Raw genomic sequence first — 23,820 nt, forward strand, 5'->3', positions numbered from 1 at the left:
ATCAGATCTTTATAAAAATTATGAGAGACACGCTATAAATACACAGTAGCTTTAATATAAAATATATAGTTATTAAAATCAAATAAACAACTTTTTCTAGAAGACGAATATAATAACTAAAAGTGCTCAAATACTTTTTTCAGAAAAAAAAAAAAAAAAAAAAGATAAATCAAAATATTTAATCGTGGGAATGAATTTGGTTACGTAAAAGAAAATTATCTACTTACTTACTTGTGAATAAAAATAGCTTAGTTACTTCTACTGGATAAAATATTAACAGCTTTTAAAGTCAAAAGCAAAGTGTGTATGTGTGTTTGACAACAAATAACAAGTCCGGATAATGTCGGCGACGCAAAGAGAGTTGAATCCCCTCTTCTTCTTTGCCTAACCAAATTTACTCAACACTTAAATAAATTAATAAACAATTTGATAAGACACATGGCCTTCTAATTGGACATCTAAATAAAGAGTGGTCCTCTCCAACTCCTCCTTTAGGCTCTCTATAGCTCTTGGCTGGTTAATTTATTGGTTTGACAAGAAACAAATCGGGTAAGTAAGTTTCTCCGGTTTGGATGCTTCAGATATTTTATTGGCTGTGAACAAAAGAGTCTAGAAATCGATATCAAGTTCTAATAAGAATACTGTACTTAGGAATTAGAATCAGAATGACGACAATTGTTAAGATTGAAGAAGACAAACCTTACTAATTACATCTGAATCACCAAAGTGATTTTTAGAAGATTCAAAACAAAACATAAATCTAAGTTAAATAATGTAAAGAGCAGCATATCAACACCGAGACGCGACGAATTTTGCACTTTACAGAGAAATGCTAGAAAGAAAGCAAAAAAAAGTTAAAAAGGATAATGTTAAGAAAGAAAAAAAAAAAAAAAAGGTTCCTCTCTGGTTTTGTTGATTAGCTTTGTAGACTTGTTGTCTGTGGGGTTTCTTCTAGTTGCTGCTGCTCAGGTTGAGGAACTGAAACACCTCCATTCATTCTTGCTCGAGCTTCTGCAAACATTCTCTGTTGTTCCGCTGCTGCTTCTTCTTCCGTCATCTCTGCTCCGCTGTTCATCTTCACGCTTCTCTGTGAATCTTGCTGCAAGAATTTGCAATACACACAAAAGGAAACCAATTAAGATTTTTGTTTATATATACTCAAGTCTGTATTATTAGGAAAGGGATGGTGTAATGGATTACCATGGTTTCATATTTATGTTGCTCATAAGCAGCATAGACTTCTTCAACGTATTCCCCAAAGCCAAGAACCTGTTCCATATGTCAAGTCACATGAATTAAAATAATTCACCATTCCAAAACATATAATTCTGAGTGAATGTAATCACCAAACCTGTAACGCTTTGAGTACGTGCTCAGGGGCGATTGTTCGTTTATCCTCTTTGTTACACACTTCATTAGACTCCGATGATATAAGATTTATGAATTCTGCAATAATGTTCATACAACAACAAAAAGAAAGAAGAGGATAAGCAATTTTGAAACAATGATCAGTTTTGTTATATAAACTTTGTTTTGAGAAATTTGAAAAGAGTAATCAATCTTTACCTACACAACACTCAATCAGAAGATCTTGAGCATCTCTAGCAACACGAACATCTGCTGGTAACATTTCCTTTATAATCTTTGTCATGGTAGCTGACATATTTACCAACCAACAAACATATTTTTTTATTTAGCAGACAAGAATTAAGAATTAGTTGAAAAAATCTAATGCAGTTCATGCTTTCTTTTAATCGTTGCATTGAGTTAACCTGAAACGCCATGGATACATTCAATTTTTACCTTAAAAACTCATTAATTGACAGAAACATCCCAAAAAGAAAAAAAAGAAGAAAAAGAAGAAGAAGAGGCTAAAACCTTTTGGAAGCGAAGCATCTTCTTTGGACTTTCCAACTATATCCATCGGATCCATCGTTTTTAGCTCTACATACAACAAAAAAAAAAAAAAAAAAACAATCAGATTGAATAAAATTGCTACTACGAAGATCTATGGGCCGACGAAGTTATAAGATGAAGAACAAGGAGAAAGTCAAAGAGAGAGATGTATAATTTACCGAGAGTATTATATAAAAGGGATCGAAACGGAGTCAGATCAACGAACGACAGATATCAGGCAAGTTAAAACGAGTCTCGACAACGAGTCACGGCGAGATCGGACGGAATCTTATCGGCGAGTTGTCTCTCTCTCTCTTTCTCTCTCTCTACGCAGAGATCGATTAGGGCAAAGACAGAAAGACCAAAAGTAAGCGCGTGAATCCCACTTTCCCCCAAAGTGATCGACAGCGCGTCTAGATAAATTTCCCTTCTTTTTTCAAGACGTGGGAAATGGGCTTTATATCAAACATTACATATGTGACCCGACCCGTTTAAGCCCAATATATTTTAATCTGTTTTTCCGATTTTGAACAAATCATCCGCTTAAAAAGGAATCCTTTGGTCTACTCTACTGCTTGAAGAAAGAAAGAAACAATTCGGGGGTGAATTGGAAGAGTTTTTTTTTTTTTTGTTGTTGTTGTCAAAATCACATGTTATTATAATTTTATAATAGAGTTTTTATTTTTAAAATGGATATTATTAGTCTTTATTTTTTTGCAAGTTAATCAATTTACAAGTTATATATTTTTTTTGTTTTTTTTGGTGTTATTCAACTAATGGTTTTTTTTTTAAATGGCTCAACATGGAATTTTTTAAAAAATAATTCGATATAGTTAAATACCAACTAAATAAGTTTATATTTTTATGACACTTTGATGCATTTTAAGTTTTAAAAATATTAACAAAAAGAAAAAGAAAATCACACCTCTAAAAAAATAAAACTTGGAGTGATTTCAACAAAAGAAAAAAATCTTTATTTGTTCAAAGAAAGAAACAAACCCGATCTAGAATGTTTGTTTGATAAACAGATAGTGAGAGAGAGAGAGAGAGAGAGAGAGAGAGAGAGAGAGAGAGAGAGAGAGACGTAGGCCAATAGGCAAATCACAAAATGGTATCTTTCTCGTCAGATTCCTGGTTGATACTTCATCACTCTCTGTTCCCCTTTTTTTTTTTTTTGGGGGTTGTTGGATACATATTAGATTTGACATTTACCCAAAAATAAATATCTGATTCTCTTCTTCGTCCTAGCTAGAGTTTATTCTGCAGAGATGCATGTGTATCTTCTTAGTAATACAGGGATAGGATAGGAGTAATATGTGATTTTTTTTTTTTTTGGTCCATTTGATTGATAAGGTAATAAAGATTTCAGCTATTTACTACTTGTGGTGTTTGTTTAGACCGTTGATTTTTCCAGATCTGATATGTTTTGTTTGCTCCGATTTGGGAATTTTTTATTCTTTTCTTTTGCATTTTTGGAATTTAACTGGAAAACGAAAAGAGTTGAATGAGAGTCACTGGAGGCAGCGGTTCATCGATCTCTTCCTGGGGACACAAAAAAAAAAGAAAAATAAAATGGAAAAGCATGAATAGATCGATAAACCTCTGCATCCAGTGTTTGCCTCTTCTTCATCTTTGTTGTTGTTGTTCATACTTCATAGGAGCTGCAGATAGACTAGAGAGTAAAAGACGGTTGTTTCTGGTGAGAATTTGCTTGTTACTTGAAAAAGAGTAAGTATGTACTTTGTCTGATTAGCCTTTAGTTTCATCAACTGGATTCAGATTCTTTGTATGAATAAATTCTGATATTGGTCTGACTCTTACCAAACAATGGTCCTCCTGTTCTGATGATTATGTGTTGTGTTTTTTTTTTTGGTGGTTATAATCGTTACAAGTTTCTCCTTTGTTGTTATATAATAATAATACAAGCTTTACTTGACATGGGAATTGAGAAGCTCTTGTTCTTGTTCCTCCACACGGATTTATGTATTTTTGAGGCATTGCTGATACTGGAAGCTGGTTTGATGTTGAAGCTCACCAGCAACAACCAATTCACCCCAACAAAAATAGGTGTTAATAAGGCCATGCGTTGAACTGCTATTAGGATTTCCATTGTTTGTTTTGGTGCTTAAGTCAAGTGTATCGAGTATTTTGTACTGTAATGTATTCAACAATGATTTGTTAATTGTACTTTCCTCAAGTAAGTAATTAATACTTAAAAACACCTTTACTGCTTGCTTTTTTAGTATATAAAGATGTCATGTTATTTTCCCTATTGGATCAAGCAAAACTATAATGAAAATGGTCAACTTGTTATCTTTGCCTCTGAGATCTCTCATCATACTAATCGTTGGAAGTTATTTGCGAAAGATGCTCTAAGTAACATTCAATATCTACCTACAGTGGTCGTATATAAATTCAATTTTTTTTTAAAAAACAAAAAACCAGAAAATTGATTTTAAGCTAAAACAACTTAACGAATTTACAAATCTTTGATGCATAACGGCCCAAATACGTTGGGCCTTTTAATATGTAATCCCTTTATAGTACGAAGTTATTCAAGCCCATATTGGATTAGGGTTTTTTTATCAGGTCAAGCACTTCTATAAAACCCTTAAGATCACATGTTCAAGTAACAACCTTCTCATAAACCCTACTTATTTCCGCCACTCTCTTCCGCCATTTTTTTTTGCACCCGGGAGCTAAGCTAAAGCTAACTATGGGAAGCGATACCGAAGCAGAGAAGTCGATTCAGAAGGAAAAGAAGAAGTACGCTATTACCCTTGCTCCTATCGCTAAACCTCTGGCCGGCAAAAAGCTCCAGAAGAGAACCTTCAAACTCATTCAAAAAGGTACCAGTCTGAGCTCCGACCTAGCTTCCTCAATCAATCTTATCACTTTGTGCAAACCCTTATATCTTTAATTGATTAGTAGCTCATGTTTTGTGTAATTGCTTGTGTAATTATTGTCAGCGGCTGGAAAGAAATGTTTGAAGAGAGGAGTTAAGGAAGTGGTTAAGAGCATCAGACGTAACCAGAAAGGGTTAGTCGTCTTTATCACTTTATATTATCATCGTTGAGTTTTTGTGTTAGCCCATTTATTTGGTTGATGTTAAATCCGTGTACAATTAAGCCGATGCTCTGGATTATAAGTAATGAAATTAGCATGGTACTGTACACGGAAACTGAAGTATGGATCGACATGTCTGCCATCTCTGATTTCCCTGATTAGACGGCCTGGTTTAGATCCACATTCTTTGATCTGTTGTTGTGATGTTCTGTCTTTGGTGCTTTACTAGTGGAATTAGCTATTTATTCTTAGTTGATTTTGAAAGCCGTGTACAAATAAGCCGATGCTCTGGATTAAAGTAATGAATGTAGCATGGTACTGTGCACGGAAACTGAGCTACCGCAGATCGTCATGTCTGCCATCTCTGGTCTCTCTGATGAGACGGCCTGGTTTAGATCTACATTTTATGTCTTTGTTTTTGTTATTATGTCTCTTTTAAAAAGGGTTTAGTGTTTTGATTAACTGATATATTGATCCGTGTACAATTAAGCCGATGCTCTGGATTAAACAGAATGAATGTAGCATGGTACTGTGCACGGAAACTGAATCATGAGTTTAAAATGTCTGTGCCCTCTCTGAGTTCCTTATTTGGTTCATTGATTTTAGGGCCTGATTTGAACCCACATTTTCTTTTCGTCTTTTTGCTTCATTCATTCATGTAGTTACAACCATAATTTTTTTGTTATGTATCAGCGTGTTGCATATAATTAAATGAGATTTGCTTTTGCTTATGCAGGTTATGTGTTATAGCTGGAAACATATCACCTATTGATGTGATTACCCATCTTCCAATCTTATGCGAAGAGCATGGTATTCCTTATGTATACGTTCCATCCAAAGAAGTAAGCCATGTTTCTTCATTTATTTAAATCTTGTTATCTGATTGGGTGTTAACATATTCAATTGAAAAATGTAATACAGGATCTTGCGCAAGCTGGAGCAACAAAGCGGCCAACGTGTTGTGTATTGGTCATGCTTAAACCGGCAAAAGGAGAGCTAGCTGTAGACGAACTTGAAAAGTTAAAGACAGACTACGAACAAGTCTCTGAAGATATTAAGGAGCTTGCATCTACTGTAATCTGATTAGAAAAACTAGAATCGAAAGACACACACTTTAACATGTGTGTTTTTGTTGTTGCCGTGGTGGTTTAATGAATATCATGATATTTATTATATTGCTCTTGTTCAATTTTGTGGACAATTCAAAGTTACTAGTATTGTAAAATTTAGAATCATAACTCCTTTGTTTCGACTTTTTAGTGGACTAGTGGGCTTTTTTTTGTTTTGTCGTTTATCAAATGCTGTTTTATCTCACAGTTGATTAGTTATATTTCAACCCCTGACCAATTTTGTCCCCACTGATTTAGCTATTATTTTCAGAAGATTTTGTTAAGATGCGTTTGACTTTTGGACAGGAAAATTGCTTTGAATTTCAATTAGCGATCTCCAACAACTTTTTATTTTTTTGTGAACTAGATCTCCAATTATAGAAACTCCGATTTTTGGTCACAAGTAATTACATCCGAAAGAAAATTGTGAGATTGGTATTTTTTCAAAAAAAAAAAGAGGAGATATTTTGGACAGCGCGTACGAAAACAATCAATAGGTAGGGTTTAAATATGTAACATGTTTAAATTTTAGAACATGTTCCAATATGTACTGTTTAAACTTTATTGGTTGCATTATTTGTTGGAAGTTAGTTGAATAGGACTTTTCCAAAATTTAATGGTAGGGTTATCCATGGTTTTGTTTTGATTGCACATCAACAAACTGACCATATGATAAATCGTTATAGATAGATACGTGAGATCGCTGTAGTCCAATATTGCAACCTATAAACTAATTTGTTTGTTTTTGACATAGTATTGTCTTCTCCAGTTTTCATCATAGCTATATCTTTTGAAAAATATAATATGTTGGAACCATTCCTTAGAAAACGTTTTTTCAAAAAAGGAGTGTCTTTATAATAATAATAATAATATTTAATTATTTTGATGGTTGAATTGTCAAAATGAAACCAGAACTACCACTTTTGTCCTGATAAGGGCCACTAGGGTTGTTTGGGTTAAAGATTCCGATTCTGATTCCGCTCACCACTAGAGGATGATGGAATAGTAGAAGTAAGAATAATATGTTGCTTGTCGAATAGTCAATAAATGTTGGGGTCCAACTGTGAGGAAAATATGTTTACGCGGGTCTCCTGTGTAAATATTGACACAAGAATCTTTTTATTTCTGGGTCAGAAGAATCAAAGCAAAGCTAATAAATCATATCAGTAAAGGTCTCTCTCTCTCTCTCAGTTCTCCTCCCTCCTCACGAAAACAACATAGTAAAAAAATGGTGGAGGAATCACCGGCGGAACACGGCTTTTACATGCCGGCGGAATGGGAACCTCATGCTCAAACTTGGATCGGCTGGCCTGTAAATCTCTTTTTCTCTCTCTCTCTCTCTCTTTTTCTCTTCCCTGATTGGAGAAAAGTAATAATCGACGGCGATTCTCGTGAACTGAATCTCGCTGTTGCATGCAACCTTCGATTTCGATCTTTTATCTCTTTTATTTTGCTTGATCCTGCTCGTAATTTATCTATGTTCGAATTGCTACTGTGTCTTCCGTTTTGTTGTGATGATTTCTCTGTTTCTGGGTTCGTTTTTATAGTTTCCGATGTGTTCTGGAGGCGTTAGCTTCTGAAACTCCCTTTATTTTTTCTCCGTCCGTTCAAAAATGTTTCGATTCATGTTTGCATGTATATTAAGGTACGATTTGAGATGAGATCTGTTACATTGAAAACTACTTACAAGCACTTTGTGTATTACTGTTTCATTATAACCAGAATCTAAATCATTTTCTGAGTAGAGTTCTAATCCATTGTTTGTTTGCCATTCTTCTATCTTTGTATATTACAAGAACATACTCGACCATATGAATATGTTTAGATTTTGTTTCATCACTGTTTTACATGAATCAAACAGTGTTCATTCTAACCTCAATCATGGGATGGGACTAAACAAAGCCCTTTTCTGTGATTTTGGATCTGAGTTTCTTACTCTGACATAATATGGCTGCAGGAACGGCAAGATAACTGGCGGCATGATGCTTTACCCGCACAGAGAGTATTTGTAGATGTTGCAAAGGCCATCTCAAAGTTCGAGCCTGTCACAGTCTGTGCAAGTCCGGCTCAGGTTTGTGTACCTGAAATAAGAAAACATCTTTGAGTTTCTAGTTTCTACAGACAGATGTACTAATTAAATTAGCCTCTCTTTTCTTCTATTCTGTGATTGGGTTTGGTATTAGTGGGAAAATGCAATGAAACAGCTACCAGAGGACATAAGAGTTGTTGAGATGAGCATGAATGATTCTTGGTTCCGCGACTCTGGACCAACTGTGAGTTGCCTGTTGAGTTCTTTTGCATTTTCCTTGTTCTTCATCTTACAAAGCTTTCTCATATCTGTTGTCACTACTCTGTTTTTTACAGTTCATTGTGCGGAAGAGACCATTAAAGCTTAGTTCTCTAAACAGAAACATTGCTGGTATCGACTGGAATTTCAATGCTTGGGGAGGTAAGGTTTTGGCAACCTTTTTTTTACTCTCTATTATATGTAGTTACTGCTTGACTCACTTTCTGATGGCAGGAGCTTGTGATGGTTGTTACAATGATTGGAGTCATGACCTTCTTGTTTCAAAAAAGGTATATATCTCGAGGAGACAAACCAACTCATTATTGGTTCCATATCACTCTCAGTAGCATGTTTCAAATATTGATTTGGTCAATTCTTCTTATATCCATCAGATTCTAGCTGTGGAACGGATTCCAAGGTTTCAACATTCTATGATTCTTGAAGGAGGCAGCATCCATGTCGACGGGGAAGGTTTGCAAACAATTCTTAGCAACTTCAAAACTCAATAACTTGAATATATACTATCTGAGTAATTCCACCTCATGTGTCAACAACGTTATTTCAGGAACCTGCCTTGTCACAGAAGAGTGTCTCCTGCACGAAAACCGAAACCCTCATATGTGTAAAGAGCAAATAGAGGAAGAACTCAAGAAATATCTCGGAGTCGAATCATTTATCTGGATTCCTCGTGGTCTTTACGGTACTCCACTCTACGATATTAGATTAGAATCACCATTGCTCCATACTACTAATTCGATAGAAATAAGTGTCGAGCTTATGCGAATTTTGACAATATTTTCAGGTGATGAGGACACAAACGGTCACATTGATAACATGTGTTGCTTCGCCAAACCGGGAGTCGTGTTATTGTCATGGACAGATGATGAAACGGATCCTCAATACGAAAGGTCAGTGGAAGCTCTTTCGGTTTTCTCAAAGTCCTTTGATGCTCGTGGAAGGAAGATTGAAGTCATCAAACTTCATATCCCGGGACCGCTTTATATGACCGAAGAAGAAGCGTCTGGAATCACTCAGGTAACAGATTCTAGCTGTTAAACACAGACTCAAAAACTTGGAGCTGGTTTTTGAATTGTTGCAGGAAGGTGAAGCTATACCAAGGATTGCAGGCACAAGACTCGCAGCATCGTATGTGAATTTCTACATCGCCAATGGAGGAATAATCGTTCCGAAATTCGGCGATCCGAAACGCGATGAAGAAGCTATTCGTGTTCTCTCGGAGACGTTTCCTCATCACTCGGTATGTAACCATCCTTCCTCAGCTCTGGTTCTCTTTCTATAAATCCAAACCATAAAAACAAGAATGAAGAGATTTTGATATTTTCATTCTTCTTATTGTGGGTTTTTGTTTTGAAGGTTGTGGGAATCGAGAATGCAAGAGAGATCGTTCTCGCTGGAGGAAACATACACTGCATAACGCAGCAGCAGCCGGTGGAACCTAGTTCCGTCGCCGAGAACGGCCACGCGCCGTTGCGGGATTGATATTAAATCCTGGCCGTTGATTTTCCTCTTTTTTAATACAGATTTGATTCGTGAGGGCGAACGAGAGACGTTCGACTGTTCGAGACGTTTACTGGATCCTGTACTTATTTATGGTATCGTTATTCTGATCGGTTAAGGCTATTAAACCAGTCTGTACCGATCAAACAATGATTGCATAATGGCATAACAATTAGATTTTTGTTCTGTTGTTACTTATGCAAGCTCTCGATGAAATAATGTATTTATTTGTTGTATTTGTACTATCAAATGTTCAAAAATATTAATGGTTTTCAAATCTCTACTTTTTTTGTTGCTGGATAGTGAAGATATATAAATCAAACCCACGATGTTGTTATTGTTGACTTTTTAATTATACACTGTTACTAAACGAGTTCCAATATTACATGATGACTTTAATTGCAGATTATAAACTGATTGGTATGATAGGCACGACTTTCACTGGTTAAACTGAATTAAAACAATTACATATTGCGATTGCGTTATGGTCTAATACCTGACCAATTAAGCTAAACGGAAATTAAGATAAAATAATTAATTAGTGAAAAAAACACGGAATTGTGTGCCTCCTGTAGTATCGTATAGCTGACATGAATGCTTCAACTCCAAATCTCGAATAAGAGAGAGAGAGAGAGAGAGACTTGGGAAATTTTGAGATCTCGAATAATGCGAATCTGAAAGGATCCGTGAATTCTGAAGATCGAGAGGTTTCATCGATCCGTATTCGTTAAGAAGAAGAGAGAGAGACACGCACACTCCGTAGTGATCCGTGAGTATGGGTTGTTCGTTTTCGGGATTGAACGCGCTTTACGACGCCGTCAACGGCGGAGGCGATGTATGGATCAATGAGAATCGGTTCAGGGTCGTCAGGCAGCTCGGCGAAGGAGGTTTCGCTTTCGTCTTTCTGGTCAAGGAGATTGTCGCCGACGCTCCCTCCGCCGCATCCCCTGGTGGTCTCGCCAAGAAAGTCAAGGATCCGGCTCATCTCTCCGGTTAGTTAGTGTTTCTATAATCTCTCTATCTATGGTTTTTTGTCGGTCGTGATTGCTGATTCGCGCTAGTTCTTGATCTGCGTTATCTCGATTGAATTCGGAACTGCCGTTTCTGATTTGATTTGCTTTCGTGTTCGTTTGCCATCCGCTTGTGGTTTATGAGATCGGATACTGGAAACTGTAGATCAGCATGGACTATGAGAGATTGTTTCAGGAATCAAACTATAACAATGTAGGAATCGTACGTTTGTTTTTAGCTCGAAATCTGCGAATCCTATTCCATATAATGTAAATGTACATCTTGCTTAGTTGTTGAATCCATGGTTCATCTGAAATTTTTGGTAATTTCATCAATTGTTCATCGACATTGGGAGGTGAATAGAGTTGTCTAGCATCCAGTTGAACTAGGATGATATGCAAAACATAGTGATTACTGTGAATCCTCTTTTATATAGTTTGAATTTGAATTAACCAATTTTTGATGCACTCTGCATCTGCAGTTATGGTATTCTTGAGCTTGATTTGGCATTTGTTCATTGGCACTGGAACTTTGACTTGTTGAGCTGGCTTGGTTATTTGATTTTTTTTCATGTTTGTCCCTAAACTTACCCTGAGTGTTTTTTGTTTTAATATGTGATTTTCTTGTAGCTGATGGAACTTATGCTATGAAGAAAGTTTTGATTCAGAACAAGGAGCAATTAGAATTGGTGAGGGAGGAGATCCGTGTTTCATCATTGTTCAATCACCCTAATTTGCTTCCACTCCTTGATCATGCCATTATTTCTGTTAAGGTTGGTAAACTCTAGGCTTAACTTTCATTGGATTAATGCGTTTTGAGCATTTTGTTATTTGTCTTTCTAATTTTCTCATGTAAAGCCCGATTCAAAAGTGTGTTGCTTTTGGTTGGTTAGGACGGCCAAGAGGGAGCTTGGAAACATGAGGCCTTCTTGCTATTTCCTGTTCACTTGGATGGGACCTTGCTGGATAATTTCACATCAATGAAGGCTAAAAAGGAAACATTCTCAACAACAGATGTGTTGCACATATTCCGCCAGGTAACAAACTCGCTTTGTAAATCCATCTTTAATTTTTGCTTTTAAAATGATGTTATCTGCAACTCTCTCTTGTTTTGCTGCTAACTATTATGTTTAGTTTACTGAAAAGCCATGTGAGTTATTGTGTGATTAGTCATAAATTCTTTTGATTTTCCACTACAGCTATGTGATGGACTCAAACACATGCACTCGCTGGAGCCACCATATGCTCACAACGATGTCAAACCTGGAAACGTGCTTTTAACGCGTAGAAAAGGACAGCCTCCGCTTGCAATATTGATGGACTTTGGAAGCGCTCGCCCATCACGGAAGCAAATCCGCTCCCGTCAAGAGGCCTTACAGTTACAGGTTCTATTTCCATTCCTTATTTTATAGTTTGTATCCATCGACAAGCTTTTGAAGTCTCACCACTCCATATTGTTCATCAAGTCATCGACATTCTATTTTCTATGAGAATAGTTATATACTTCTATTGATCATAAACTTGTGACTTTACAAATTTCTTCATAACTTTTATAGGAGTGGACATCTGAGCATTGTTCAGCACCGTTTCGAGCTCCCGAGCTCTGGGATTGCCCAAGCCATGCAGATATTGATGAGAGAACAGATATCTGGTCACTAGGCTGCACATTATACGCAATAATGTAATGCAATAGTGATTGGTTTCTTTGTAAGATTTAAACAATTTGATAAACTTAAACTTAATTCAAGATTCTTTTATTTGCAGGTACGGTGTGTCTCCATTTGAATATGCACTTGGAGAATCCGGTGGAAGTCTTCAGCTCGCAATTGTGAACGCTCAGATCAAATGGCCAAACACTGGACCAAAGGCTTCTTACCCTGAAGCTCTTCACCAGTTCGTAACTTGGATGCTGCAACCACAGGCTGCTGTTCGACCTCGCATTGATGATATCATCATCCACGTCGACAAATTGATCGCTAAATTCACAAAATGATTCCCTGATTATGGTGGTTTTTCGAAAAAAAGGTGAAAGGAAAGATAAAAAGACTCTTTATACATTGCTTGTCTCTTTTATATATGCTTAGCTGTTTTTAAAAAAATCCCATATTAGATACATATTTGATACTTTATAGTATTGACTACATTGCTCTTCGTAATGTAATTTGAACTACTAGGTTTCGGGATTTTCTTTTTGACTATTGGAACAAATAAATTTACTTAAGGGACAATATTATCTGTTTTAAAAATTAGCATTTGCCATAATTCTGGTTATAATAAGTTCTCTTCTTGTCTGTATGTTATTTATATTTGTTTGGTTTTTTGCTTTTTATGTCTTAATAACAGCATATGTCAGAATGATGCTATAATAAATTTGTGCTCATTTTTAAAAAAGTTAAAAAAATTATTTTTTTCGGACTTGACTGATTGTCTATTCTGTTTTTTATGTTGAAGTCAATATATATTCTGATGTCTCATCATATCGTGTGCATTTAACTAAACTAAACGGATCGTGTTAATATTACTGTTAGTCTGTTACGAACTTACAATTCTTCTTACATCAATTATCTTATTTTGTTCAAAATTGATCTTAACAACTGCAATCTGTATTAATACAAACAAAAATATGTACAAATTCATGACATTTTGGACTTATTATATTTTTTTCTAAGTCTTAACACTTCTGTTACCATTTTGTATAGATTAGAGCTGGGCATTCGGGTAACCCGTTGGAGTTTGGATATTACCTATTCGGGTTCGGGTAAACGGGTTTAGAAATATAGAATCCGTCGGGTATTTTTAGATATATGGGTTCGGTTCAGTTTGGGTACTATTGGGTTCGGGTCGGTTTGGGTTACAAATTTAGAACCCGATTAGTACCCAAACTACCGGGTACCCGAAAAAATATAATTAAAATTAATTAAATTTAAATAAATTTAGTTAATTTTGACTTATGTGACAAAATATTTTAGATATTTTGAATATTTTTGATATTTAGGTATAAAAGTAAATGAAATATTCAAAATTATAATCATAATTTTGGGGTAATTACATTATATTAATGATAAATATTATAAATATGTTTATATGTTCGGATTTAATGGGTACCCAAACGGGTATCGGGTATTACCCGACCCTAATCCGAACCCACAAGTATTTGAAAATAGAATCTAATAGGGTTTTATAAGCAAACCCGTACCCAACCCGAACCCGGTTTTTCGGGTCGGGTTCCAGATTGGGTATTCGGGTACGGTTTTTATGACGAGACCTAGTATACATCATCCTATATATTATTTGTCATCAGCTTTTGAAGAGTTTCAACCAATGTGAGGGGGAAATCACAACTTGATCTTTTGTTGTCAACAATCACAACTTGATTGACATATACAACTTGTAAGGTATATAGTACATGTACATTTTTCTTTAGATCTGTATGTTCACTAGGTACAGTGGTACACATAAATACATATCCGTAGATACCCATAACATGTTGTTGAAGAAGTTATTATTCCTTTTATAAATGAAAAAAAAAATCGACATACATACAATCACCTATGTATTCGTGTGTGTACGACCTTTTACTTTTACGGATTTGAGTCACTTCAAAGAAACAAAAGAAATAAATTACGTAAGTCAATTTTCTGGAAGATAGATAGATGTCTGATCACTATTTATTTCACTCTCAGTAAAATTATTATTTAAAACTTCACTTCTCTCTTCTGTAACTCAAAATTGAAAAGAAAATAAAACCTACAGTACCCCTACCACCAAAATTATGATCGTGCCTATACTTCTATATATATTTCCATTTTCAGAAATTTTTAGTATTTAACATATAAAACCCCCATTTATCTACTAAAAATGAAAAATAATAAGTTACAATAATCTCCTCATTTTGAAGATAAATCATGCGATATCTAAATTAAACTATAAATACCGTACACATATACAGTTCTCCTAAGACTAAGATAGCAAGTATTCTAGTAACGTTACAAAAGCAGTTTTAACAGTACTCCACATTTAGCAGTGTTAGTAACTACTGTATTGTAGATTCCATCATATATATTAGTATCCATAATAATCTACTCAAATGATATCTTGAAAATTATATCATTCGATTCATGCAAACTTTCAATAAATCCTTAATTCTTATATTATCAGATCATCTATATAGAACGTGTTTTCTTACACCACGGCATGATTCTGAACTGAAATTTAAGTGATAGCCCGTCGTCGTCAGTGGCATGTGAAGAGAAAAACAGAATAGAATTGAATTAATCCTGATATAGGTAGAAAAAAATATGCATGTTAGAAAGTATATTTATTTTTTTTTGCATGCTGTTGTGACAAAGGAAACGAGAGATGTTTGAACTTTTTGAGGAAGAGAAAGGACTTAACAGCAGTAAATTTAAGAAAGACAGAACAGCACAAGCCACAGAGGGATATTAATAATTTTGGGATGGTACTACTTCTCCTCCTTATTTATTGTTTCATTACACATTTTCCAATATGTTTTCCTTACAGATTAAAATTATTCTTCCCCAACCATATATACTTATTCAATTGAATCAATTCGCAAATGTACGTATAAACCATTAATAAATTAAGAAAAGTTGGAAACACTCTTCCCTTGCTCTTAATTTCTTTCGTTATAAGTGTTGGTCCTTTATAAAAATTTAAGTTAACAATGATTAATAATGGTACATTGTATACTTATATGCTATCTATCTATATACTATATAGTATGCTATACACTCCTTTATCGAGTTTTTTTGGTGCCGTATTCACTAGACGAATTTAGCTTAACTAGAAACCAAACCCTAACGGCACCGACATTACATACTAGTCACATGCATATAATTACACCTCTTCCAACCAAATTAATCAATTCTTAATATTTTCTTGGTGTTATAGACAATATTCACTCACTCAACAAATACTAGTATATTAGCTAGTAATGATTTTATGTGTAGAAGAAGAAGGGGATATGAAATATGAATGACATAATTTTTGTTCACAAAATAAATTAGTTAATCAACTTTTTGTTTGTCGACAAATCATTAGGCACTCTTTATTACAACAACTCAATGACACCTAAAACGATATTTTTAGTAAATTATTTATTGGAAAATATGCTGTTTAAAGTTATAGTATTTAAAAGATGATACTTCTACGAGATAAGAGATTTCACTTTCTCTCCTTCACGGCTTCTAGCTGGACTCTTGCTGTTCTCATCAACTCTCTCCATTTATGGCGCTCCCTCTCTCTCTTTTATCTCTCGCTCTATATCTATCTCTCATTTTGTTATTCAATTTTTGTTTAAATAATCATATTAACGTGTCTTGTTGTTGTTGTTGTTGTTGTTAAAACTCTTATTAAAGATATAACTATCCAAAACTTCACTTTTATGGAACATTGCTATGTTTTCTTCTATCTAAAATATCTCATGTGTTTTAGCAATATTTCGAACAGAATACGCAATAGATGGTTATCCTCTATATGTAAAAACAAACAACGATCGTAAAAAGTGGATATAAGTTTATTCCACTTATCGGGTGTGTTTTCTTTTTTCAAATAACATGAATTTCATGCAAATATTGTAATTATAAACATCATATTATATTTTCGAAAACTAAAATATATATCTTCTATGATGATAATCACACTATATTCTAACCCATACACGGAAAATATATTGTTTGATTACGGTTTACACTGTTTTTTTCTGTGTGATGCCAATTTTTCTATTTAATTATCTAAAATTAAGTATATATATGGACTGACGACATGTTATTATCTTGTGATAAATCAACGGAAATATTTCAACTACAAATAATGCATGTGTGTTTCTTCTTTATTTGTTTATGCTAAAATTAATGTGATTTCTTTAGTTTTTTCCTAGTTTTTATTTATCTCGAAAATAATTTATTAATTGGATGGGTATGTTTGTCTTGTATTATTTAATTTTTATACATAAATTTAGGTAGTGAGCTGTTCTTTGGTCAGAAAGAAGATGAGAGATAAATAGCAATTCTCAGGTGTTTTAAATACAACCTCTTCTCCATCTCTATCTCTTCCACCCAACCTCTCCCCTTATCTTTTACAAAAGTCAGCCTCTAATTATCTTTTAATTTCCCAAAAAAAAAAAATCAAGTTATTTTCCATTTCTTTCTCTTTTTTTACAGAATATTCTCTTTTTCCCAAATTAATAACTCTTAAATTATTTTTCAATTGATTTATTTCTTAGGAAAAAAAAACCTCTTATTTTGTCTTTTATCACCAAATGCATATACATACATACACTGATACACACACACGTTCACATATTATATATACGCGCTTTACATACATACACTGATGATATACGCATACTTGCTTGTTGGATTGTTTACTTAATATCTCAGCTTCTTCTTCTTGTTACTGTCTCACTTTAGGGTTTTTAATTTTTGTTGGTCTCTTTGTTTAGGGTCTCTCTTTGGTTTCTTTTTCTGTTTATTTATTTATACATAGCGACACAAAAAAAGAGAGTTATAATTATAAACGAATGGAGTCTGCAAACATCTTTGGATCCGATGAAGATTGTCGCAGCTGTGAATCTGGATGGACGATGTATTTAGCCTCACAGTCTCATGATCGTAATCACGACGGCTGTTACTATGACGATGATGATGAAGAAGAAGAAGATAGCGATGGTGGTGATTCGATGGATTCTGATGCATCTTCTGGTCCCATGGAAGCCACATCATGTGTCAAACTTGCCCAAGAGATTGAGGAGCAAAACTCTGTAATGAAGAAGAAGAAAAAGACTAATGAAGAGATGGTTTTGGTGGAGACGACTAGGGTTCACAACAACGTCAATGATGATGAAGATGATATTGATGGAGATAATCATGATTATGATGATGGTAATGATAGCTACAGTGTAGTTCATAGCTACGTTGGTTCGGTTAGACAAAAAGGGTTAGTTTGATTTTTTCTTTTGTCAACTAGTTTGATTTTATATATTGACTTTGTGTCTATGTTTATTGAAGTGTTATGTTCCAATTCCAATGTTATTTTTCTTACATGATCTCAAATGTTATTTCCTTCTGTTTTAATTATGAAGAAAAAAATATCTCTATCTGATGATATGCTAAATATGTAGCGTAGTTATATTTGATTAATTATCGCTATGTTAGAGACGTGTGTGAGTAATTAAACCGCGATCATAGTACAGATACAGTGATGAAGATGATGATAATGATATATAGCTTCGTTCTCTTGAGGTGTACATCAATGCATTCCATCATGGGTTTCTTTATGGTCACCATAGTACCCCATTATGGAATTAGATATACCATCTTAATTTACTTATTCTAATTATTATATCTGTATGTATTAATTTTTTCCATACTACTAGTTTTACATCACACCAGTGAGAATTTATAATTTTATAAATAAGAATTTACCATCTATAATAAATAAATTTTAAGGATTTTAGCTATTTTTAACGATTAATCCAAATATACTATACCTATAAGTACCAGAACTTGTGAGACCTTATAATATCATCTCAAAACCAATTGATAATTAGTGGAGAAATTAAAACATATCTTCTTATATACTAATGTTAAAATCATCTTCACGCCCAATATAGAATCAACATTTTAACAACAAATCAATATATGCAAACTATTATAATTAATCTACGAAACTTTTAAAAATGAACTCCACCTCTAGCTACTAAAATCACCATGTAAATTAAAGCATACCAAAAATATATCTATATTCATAATTATATGGAGAAAGGATATATATAATTATATATGATCATCCTCTTCTAATGACATGTAAGGAGCTCACTTGTTGGACAACACATATACAGCAACAAAAAAATTGAAGTAAGCTTGTGTCATCTTTTTAGTAAAGAACACTACACTGATTGATTGAACAATACAAAAAAACAAATTGTATACTTACAAGAAATATGAACATTTAGAACAATTTTTTAAAAAATAATGTTGCATAGATTTGGTTGGCATTGACACACACGTGCACACAGTGTGAGTTGTATTATAATTGAGAATCGAGACAGAAAATAAGAACCCATCATCTTTGGTTGTATCTTTAGTACAGACAGGGAAACATGTTTTGTGACCATAGGGGACATATCTCTTCTGCACGTGTATCTCTCTGCAATTCTTTTTATTTTTTTCGTCCTTTTACCCCAATTTTTTTTTTTGACATTTTTTCACATGCACCCTCCTGCAGTAACTACACAAATTGATCTATAGTTCGAGACTAATGTCGAATCATTGCTCCTTATACGTACCCCCAACAATTGCTGCCCAAGTTGTTTTTTTATTAGTATTGGATCCGAAGAAGATGTTTAGAAAAAAAGGTCTATGGATTGATTTCACATGGGTTTTAGTTTAATTGAGTACGAAAAAACACAAAAAAAGGTTTCATTGACTCGATATACACAAAAAAAAAAAGCTTAACATGTCATATATAGAGGTATATGATATTAAACAAATAATGAAGGTTATGGACTAAATTGAGATTTTAAAAGTACTCGTATAGTTTCAACTGAGTGTACAACCACGATAACAATACGGATATGTCGATTTGTCGATAGTTTGTGAGAAACCTTTTGTTACGTTGTCATCAATTGCAATATTATAGACATATCGTTCGGGAAGTATAAGTGTGTGGACTGGCCGTGTGGGCATCTTATATGGCAACAGTATATATATTTTCTTATTTTAATTTTTGTGTGCCAAGATTTTGTTTCTTTTTGAACAAGTTTTTACGATAGATTTTTTCTTAACAGCAAGAATTTTAAATCACCAGATCATCTCTGCTTTAGCAACATATCTACTTATTGGATTATGGTTGTTATTCGTAAAAAATCATAACGCCAAACCCACAATTGGTTCAAGACTAATATGTATATATCATGACGAATTCCTCGAAAATATTTCATTAAATTTATCAATATGAAACCATGTTAATATCAATTTTTGACATTAATCTATGTACTTGTCTCGTCATTTGCTGTTAATAGGTAAAAACAAAACAAATGACATTTGTAGATTCCTACAATTTTTTTCTGACGGAGATTTTTCTTCTTTTTTTTCAAACACGGAAGCTTTTAGAACCCACGGGAAAGTAGAAATCAAAGGGTTGAAGAAGCAAAAGAGATACAAAGAGATTCATGAAGCAATATATATATAAACACAATTATTCAATCTAGTTTATGTATATATAATATATAATCCACTAGATAGCTTTAATTAGTAGTAAATAAGCAAATAATGTTTGAATTGAAGCATTGGAGTATACAAATATAACCTTTTTCGGCTTAAGAGTTAAGTTGGTTGATGTGGATATTGTTGATTTAAATCAAATCCATTGATAAATCTTGGCGTATCATAATCGTGTTCTCCATGAAATATAGTATATTCCTGAAATAATGAAGAGACTGTCTCTTTGAGCTGTGAATTCTCTTGCCAGATCTGGTTGTTGTACTCCAACAAGCTGATATATTTGTTAGACAAGAACTGATTGGACGCCATGACTTGTGCTACTTGCATTTTCAACCATTCCATCTTCTTCCTCTCCCGCATCCGCGATCTTCTTACCGATTCTCGATTAGACGCCCTCCTCCTTAGCCTCTTCTCTTGATCCACCACAACACTCGGTTGATGATGATGGTGCTGTTCATGATTGTCGACTTGATGATGGTCATGAACATGGAAGTCTTCATCATGTGGGTTTTGTAGGAACATCGAGTTGAAATCATTGTTACGAGATGGATTTCCTTCGGAAAGATTGAAATAATGAGAAGGGTATTGTTGATCTTTTATCAGCCTCCATGTTTGGTTTTTAGATGATGGAATTTGAGAAAGAAATATAGAAAGGGAGAGAGAAAGAGATTTTTGGATTACAATAATAATCTATTAGATCAGAGAAAGTACATGTATATCTTGTCTTGTAGCTCAAGTTTAAGTTCTAAGTAAACCCTTTAACCAAAAAAAAACCAAAAACAAAAAAGGTTTTATCTTTTTTAACTAATGAGATAAATAAATTTAATTGCATTGAGTCATTAAGCATTCAACAGTTATAAATGTTCTTAATTGGGTTTTCTTGTTCAGCCAGCGTCTTCTTTATGCATTTGGAAAATTTTCATCAGCTACTAGTTAACTAGTTTCTTGTGGCACACCTTTAACCTTTTGACAAAATTGTCGATTGCAGTTTCACATCTGTCAAGGTTAATTTTAATTAAATTTAAAACGTAAAAAAAAACATATATAAATATATATAACATTTTCATCAAACATAGAAACAATAGCTGAAAATGAATATATAAATACGTGACTTGTATTGATGAATCTCATGAGCTCTAGTTTCTTTTAAAGCTGTTCGGTTTTCATGTCCTTTACTTTTATAACTATCACTAAACCAAATTTATGCGAAAACTCTTGGTGTTCATCTGTTGTAATTCAATGTTGCTGTGTTGTCAGTATTTTAAATATGGCTCTGTAAAATGTTTGTTTCTAAACACAATTAACCTTTAAACAAAAACATTAGTGCGCCACAGCAAAACGAGTCATCGGATGATAACAGCTTGCACATTAATGTTTACTGTATTTCTTAAACAAGAGGTACCGATGAACTTTGAAGACTAGTAAGGGACAAAAAAATAACAAAAGAAGATTGTGATGTGTAACAGATTTCAATTTAGTAAGATTAGGTTTACCAAACAGCAACGTTGTTTCCACAAACGGATTAATCGAACTACTTTTAACATAAAAAAAGCTGTCAAGCAAAAGAAATTGAAAACCAGGGTTGATTTAAATCGTAGCTACTAGTTATTATTTGTAAATATCAAATCCAGACATTCATTCGCATAAACCAAAAAAAGTATATATATGTATATATATATATATATATATATAGGTAATAAACCAAGTCAATAAAATGAGATCAAAGCAAGGCAAATATCAAAATAAATACATATGTTCTTCTATGTAAAGCTAGCCTCCTAAAGCTTTCACCATCACATAGGTTACACAATGAGGCCATACTAGAAAAACAAAAAGAAACAACAAAGGAGACGCTTGACACAATCCAGACATAGAATATATACATTCTTTAACTACTCAAGACAAAAAATCTTACATAGAGGGATGATGTTTACCATTTACAGAACCAGGTTAAAAGTACTTGTTGTTCTCTGGATCTTCCTTTGCTCATACTCTGCATCATCTGTAGGCAACTCATGGCGACAAACAGGACATGTGTTCCTTACTTTGAGCCACGGTACAATACATTCACTATGGTACTTATGATTACAGGGCAACTGAACCGCTTCGTTTCCGATATTCATCTCATCTTTGCAAACCGCACAGACAACCACACCATCATCATTGCTCTCACCATCCAATCGAACCATTGGGAGATTCTTGAGAAAAGATTTGGAAGTTGGGGGTAACCCGAGAACGGAAACCTCAGCATCAGCAAACTGTTCAAACAACATCTCATACTCGGTTGTTTGATCGTCATGGTCACCAACAATATACAGCTCTCTGTTTTCCACATCAAAGTTGATCTCTAGAGTATGATTCAGCAAAACTTCCCACCCACGATTTCCTTCTGCTCTTTCCCTTGTTGGTAAATCCTCCAATGAGATAATCGGCGAGACAGAAACCGAAACCGAACTTTCGTCATTGAAATCAACTTCTGCAAAACCGCTTCGTAACTCAATCTCTTCCCCTACAACATCACCAACACCATCATCAACTTCCTCCCAATCAAACTCATCAGCAATTGTGACTCCACGATCTTCTAACTGGAGTGAATCCCAACAAAGAGGGATAGTCACACTAACATCATCATCATCATCATCATCATCATCATCATTGACATATACATCTTCTTCATCCAAATCAATCCCCCAAATCTCCCTCTCATTCTCAAGCTCCTCATCATCAGAACCCGATTCGACAGTAATCAAACGGATATTACTCCCCAACGATGCAATATCGCGAAACTCAGGCCCAAAATCTCTCCGCTCAGCGAAGAAATCGTCGTCATCAGGTTCATCAAATCCATTACCAACATCAATATCACTACTATCACCTAAATTCTCAACAACAACACTCCCGCCAGATTCCAACCCTATTTCAATAACCATGTCGCAACCTCCTCCCTCTATCACACCAAAACAAGAGTCGGATCGTGATTCCCTAATATCGTTACCAAAATCATCATGGATACAATCGTCGTGAGGAGGAGTTACCTGAGACTGCTCAACTCGCTCGCGTGACAGATCCATGACAAAAGCTAGAGAAGGATCGAGAGATAACTACGACTGAATCTGAAACCAATTCTTCGCCTCAAACACAACGGCGGAGGAGGAGGAACAAGAGTAATCTCAGTATCGGATGAATTGTGAGAAATCGTCGATTCGAGCGAGGAGGATCTGCGTTATAAATCTCACCTCCTTGATGCGAGACGCCGACGTTTCAATCGATCCGAAAACGCATGAAAATCTCCGAAAGGGCTGAAAAGGGCGGTCGAACTATTGGGGCATGTGCACCGTATCGGCCCATGGACGGCCCATAATTTATCATTGCTTTATTTTTATTGCACTTATTTTGTTGTCAACATGTGTCATGATGCTTTATTATTTGACTAGAAAAAGGAATTTTTTTTTTTTTAAGAGTGAGATACTTTTGGACCAAGCGAAATACATTATTATTCTTCTTCTTTTTGGTTGGTCCAAAAGTATCACTGGAATTAAAAAAATAGATACAGAGGAGACACTTGTCGAATTCGGAATGGGCCGCGTCCTAATCGAAATCGCCATCCAGTAAGAAGAATAATACTAAATAAATAAATAAAATAAAATAAGGGAAAGCCCAAGTCCAGCACGTGAGAGAAAGAGCCACGT

The 23,820-nt window shown here is 34.5% G+C and overlaps 6 protein-coding genes and 3 non-coding genes across 12 annotated transcripts; 7 read left to right on the forward strand and 2 right to left on the reverse strand.

Annotated features, from left to right (window-relative positions):
* Positions 1–654: 654 nt before the first annotated feature.
* LOC104708276 (protein Dr1 homolog) lies at positions 655–2,414 on the reverse strand. Its single transcript, XM_010424822.3, has 6 exons — positions 2,076–2,414; positions 1,879–1,944; positions 1,567–1,656; positions 1,352–1,446; positions 1,201–1,269; positions 655–1,099 (listed from the first exon to the last, which is right to left on the reverse strand). Exons 2-6 carry the CDS (start codon positions 1,931–1,933, stop codon positions 917–919), a joined length of 492 nt encoding a protein of 163 aa, XP_010423124.1. The 5' UTR covers positions 1,934–1,944; positions 2,076–2,414; the 3' UTR covers positions 655–916.
* Positions 2,415–4,509: 2,095 nt separating this feature from the next.
* LOC104708277 (H/ACA ribonucleoprotein complex subunit 2-like protein) lies at positions 4,510–6,200 on the forward strand. The gene is made up of 4 exons (XM_010424823.3): positions 4,510–4,745; positions 4,866–4,935; positions 5,699–5,804; positions 5,884–6,200. Exons 1-4 carry the CDS (start codon positions 4,613–4,615, stop codon positions 6,043–6,045), a joined length of 471 nt encoding a protein of 156 aa, XP_010423125.1. The 5' UTR covers positions 4,510–4,612; the 3' UTR covers positions 6,046–6,200.
* Positions 5,046–5,148, forward strand: LOC147940498 (small nucleolar RNA snoR100). Its single transcript, XR_015564923.1, has one exon. It is a non-coding gene; the product is annotated as a small nucleolar RNA snoR100 (small nucleolar RNA).
* LOC147940499 (small nucleolar RNA snoR100) lies at positions 5,262–5,367 on the forward strand. The gene has a single exon (XR_015564922.1). It is a non-coding gene; the product is annotated as a small nucleolar RNA snoR100 (small nucleolar RNA).
* On the forward strand, positions 5,473–5,590 carry LOC147940500 (small nucleolar RNA snoR100). The gene has a single exon (XR_015564921.1). It is a non-coding gene; the product is annotated as a small nucleolar RNA snoR100 (small nucleolar RNA).
* An 832-nt stretch (positions 6,201–7,032) lies between the features above and the next one.
* On the forward strand, positions 7,033–10,159 carry LOC104708278 (agmatine deiminase). Of its 3 annotated transcripts, none has more exons than XM_010424824.3 (10): positions 7,033–7,383; positions 8,029–8,142; positions 8,255–8,344; positions 8,436–8,520; positions 8,593–8,648; positions 8,751–8,829; positions 8,924–9,058; positions 9,161–9,393; positions 9,458–9,616; positions 9,733–10,159. In XM_010424824.3, the coding sequence occupies exons 1-10, from the start codon at positions 7,300–7,302 to the stop codon at positions 9,856–9,858; spliced, it is 1,161 nt and encodes a 386-aa protein (XP_010423126.1). In that variant the 5' UTR covers positions 7,033–7,299; the 3' UTR covers positions 9,859–10,159. The 3 variants fall into 3 exon arrangements, with proteins under 3 accessions (XP_010423126.1, XP_087318188.1, XP_087318187.1); XM_087462061.1 differs by having other exon boundaries at positions 7,232–7,383; positions 7,619–8,142; XM_087462062.1 differs by lacking the exon at positions 9,458–9,616 and having other exon boundaries at positions 7,058–7,383; positions 9,900–10,159.
* Positions 10,160–10,316: 157 nt separating this feature from the next.
* LOC104708279 (uncharacterized) lies at positions 10,317–13,132 on the forward strand. The gene is made up of 6 exons (XM_010424826.3): positions 10,317–10,868; positions 11,517–11,659; positions 11,780–11,923; positions 12,086–12,271; positions 12,443–12,567; positions 12,651–13,132. Exons 1-6 carry the CDS (start codon positions 10,652–10,654, stop codon positions 12,877–12,879), a joined length of 1,044 nt encoding a protein of 347 aa, XP_010423128.1. The 5' UTR covers positions 10,317–10,651; the 3' UTR covers positions 12,880–13,132.
* Positions 13,133–17,189: 4,057 nt separating this feature from the next.
* On the forward strand, positions 17,190–18,003 carry LOC104708280 (protein SUPPRESSOR OF PHYTOCHROME B 5). Its single transcript, XM_010424827.3, has one exon. It carries the CDS (start codon positions 17,428–17,430, stop codon positions 17,851–17,853), a length of 426 nt encoding a protein of 141 aa, XP_010423129.1. The 5' UTR covers positions 17,190–17,427; the 3' UTR covers positions 17,854–18,003.
* A 3,843-nt stretch (positions 18,004–21,846) lies between these two features.
* On the reverse strand, positions 21,847–23,528 carry LOC104708281 (uncharacterized). 2 transcript variants are annotated; one of them, XM_010424829.3, is made up of 2 exons: positions 23,167–23,432; positions 21,847–23,078 (listed from the first exon to the last, which is right to left on the reverse strand). In XM_010424829.3, the coding sequence occupies exon 2, from the start codon at positions 23,059–23,061 to the stop codon at positions 22,069–22,071; it is 993 nt and encodes a 330-aa protein (XP_010423131.1). In that variant the 5' UTR covers positions 23,062–23,078; positions 23,167–23,432; the 3' UTR covers positions 21,847–22,068. The 2 variants fall into 2 exon arrangements, with proteins under 2 accessions (XP_010423131.1, XP_010423130.1); XM_010424828.3 differs by having other exon boundaries at positions 21,847–23,528.
* Positions 23,529–23,820: the final 292 nt, after the last annotated feature.

The sequence above is a fragment of the Camelina sativa genome, chromosome 8 (assembly GCF_030686135.1).
Source record: "Camelina sativa cultivar CO46 ecotype springtype chromosome 8, ASM3068613v1".
Lineage (NCBI taxonomy): Eukaryota > Viridiplantae > Streptophyta > Magnoliopsida > Brassicales > Brassicaceae > Camelina > Camelina sativa.

Coding starts and splice junctions, on each gene's coding strand:
- LOC104708280 (XM_010424827.3), top strand. CDS start 17,428: ATGGAGTCTGCAAACATCTTTGGATCCGATGAAGATTGTCGCAGCTGT.
- LOC104708278 (XM_010424824.3), top strand. CDS start 7,300: ATGGTGGAGGAATCACCGGCGGAACACGGCTTTTACATGCCGGCGGAA. Junction 9,394..9,457: donor AAGCGTCTGGAATCACTCAG/GTAACAGATTCT, acceptor GAATTGTTGCAG/GAAGGTGAAGCTATACCAAG. Junction 9,617..9,732: donor AGACGTTTCCTCATCACTCG/GTATGTAACCAT, acceptor TTTGTTTTGAAG/GTTGTGGGAATCGAGAATGC.
- LOC104708281 (XM_010424828.3), bottom strand. CDS start 23,202: ATGGATCTGTCACGCGAGCGAGTTGAGCAGTCTCAGGTAACTCCTCCT.
- LOC104708277 (XM_010424823.3), top strand. CDS start 4,613: ATGGGAAGCGATACCGAAGCAGAGAAGTCGATTCAGAAGGAAAAGAAG. Junction 4,746..4,865: donor CTTCAAACTCATTCAAAAAG/GTACCAGTCTGA, acceptor AATTATTGTCAG/CGGCTGGAAAGAAATGTTTG. Junction 4,936..5,698: donor ATCAGACGTAACCAGAAAGG/GTTAGTCGTCTT, acceptor TTGCTTATGCAG/GTTATGTGTTATAGCTGGAA.
- LOC104708276 (XM_010424822.3), bottom strand. CDS start 1,933: ATGGATCCGATGGATATAGTTGGAAAGTCCAAAGAAGATGCTTCGCTT. Junction 1,657..1,878: donor AGATGCTTCGCTTCCAAAAG/GTTTTAGCCTCT, acceptor TAAATATGTCAG/CTACCATGACAAAGATTATA. Junction 1,447..1,566: donor TCTGATTGAGTGTTGTGTAG/GTAAAGATTGAT, acceptor ACATTATTGCAG/AATTCATAAATCTTATATCA.
- LOC104708279 (XM_010424826.3), top strand. CDS start 10,652: ATGGGTTGTTCGTTTTCGGGATTGAACGCGCTTTACGACGCCGTCAAC. Junction 10,869..11,516: donor GGATCCGGCTCATCTCTCCG/GTTAGTTAGTGT, acceptor ATTTTCTTGTAG/CTGATGGAACTTATGCTATG. Junction 11,924..12,085: donor TGTTGCACATATTCCGCCAG/GTAACAAACTCG, acceptor TTTCCACTACAG/CTATGTGATGGACTCAAACA.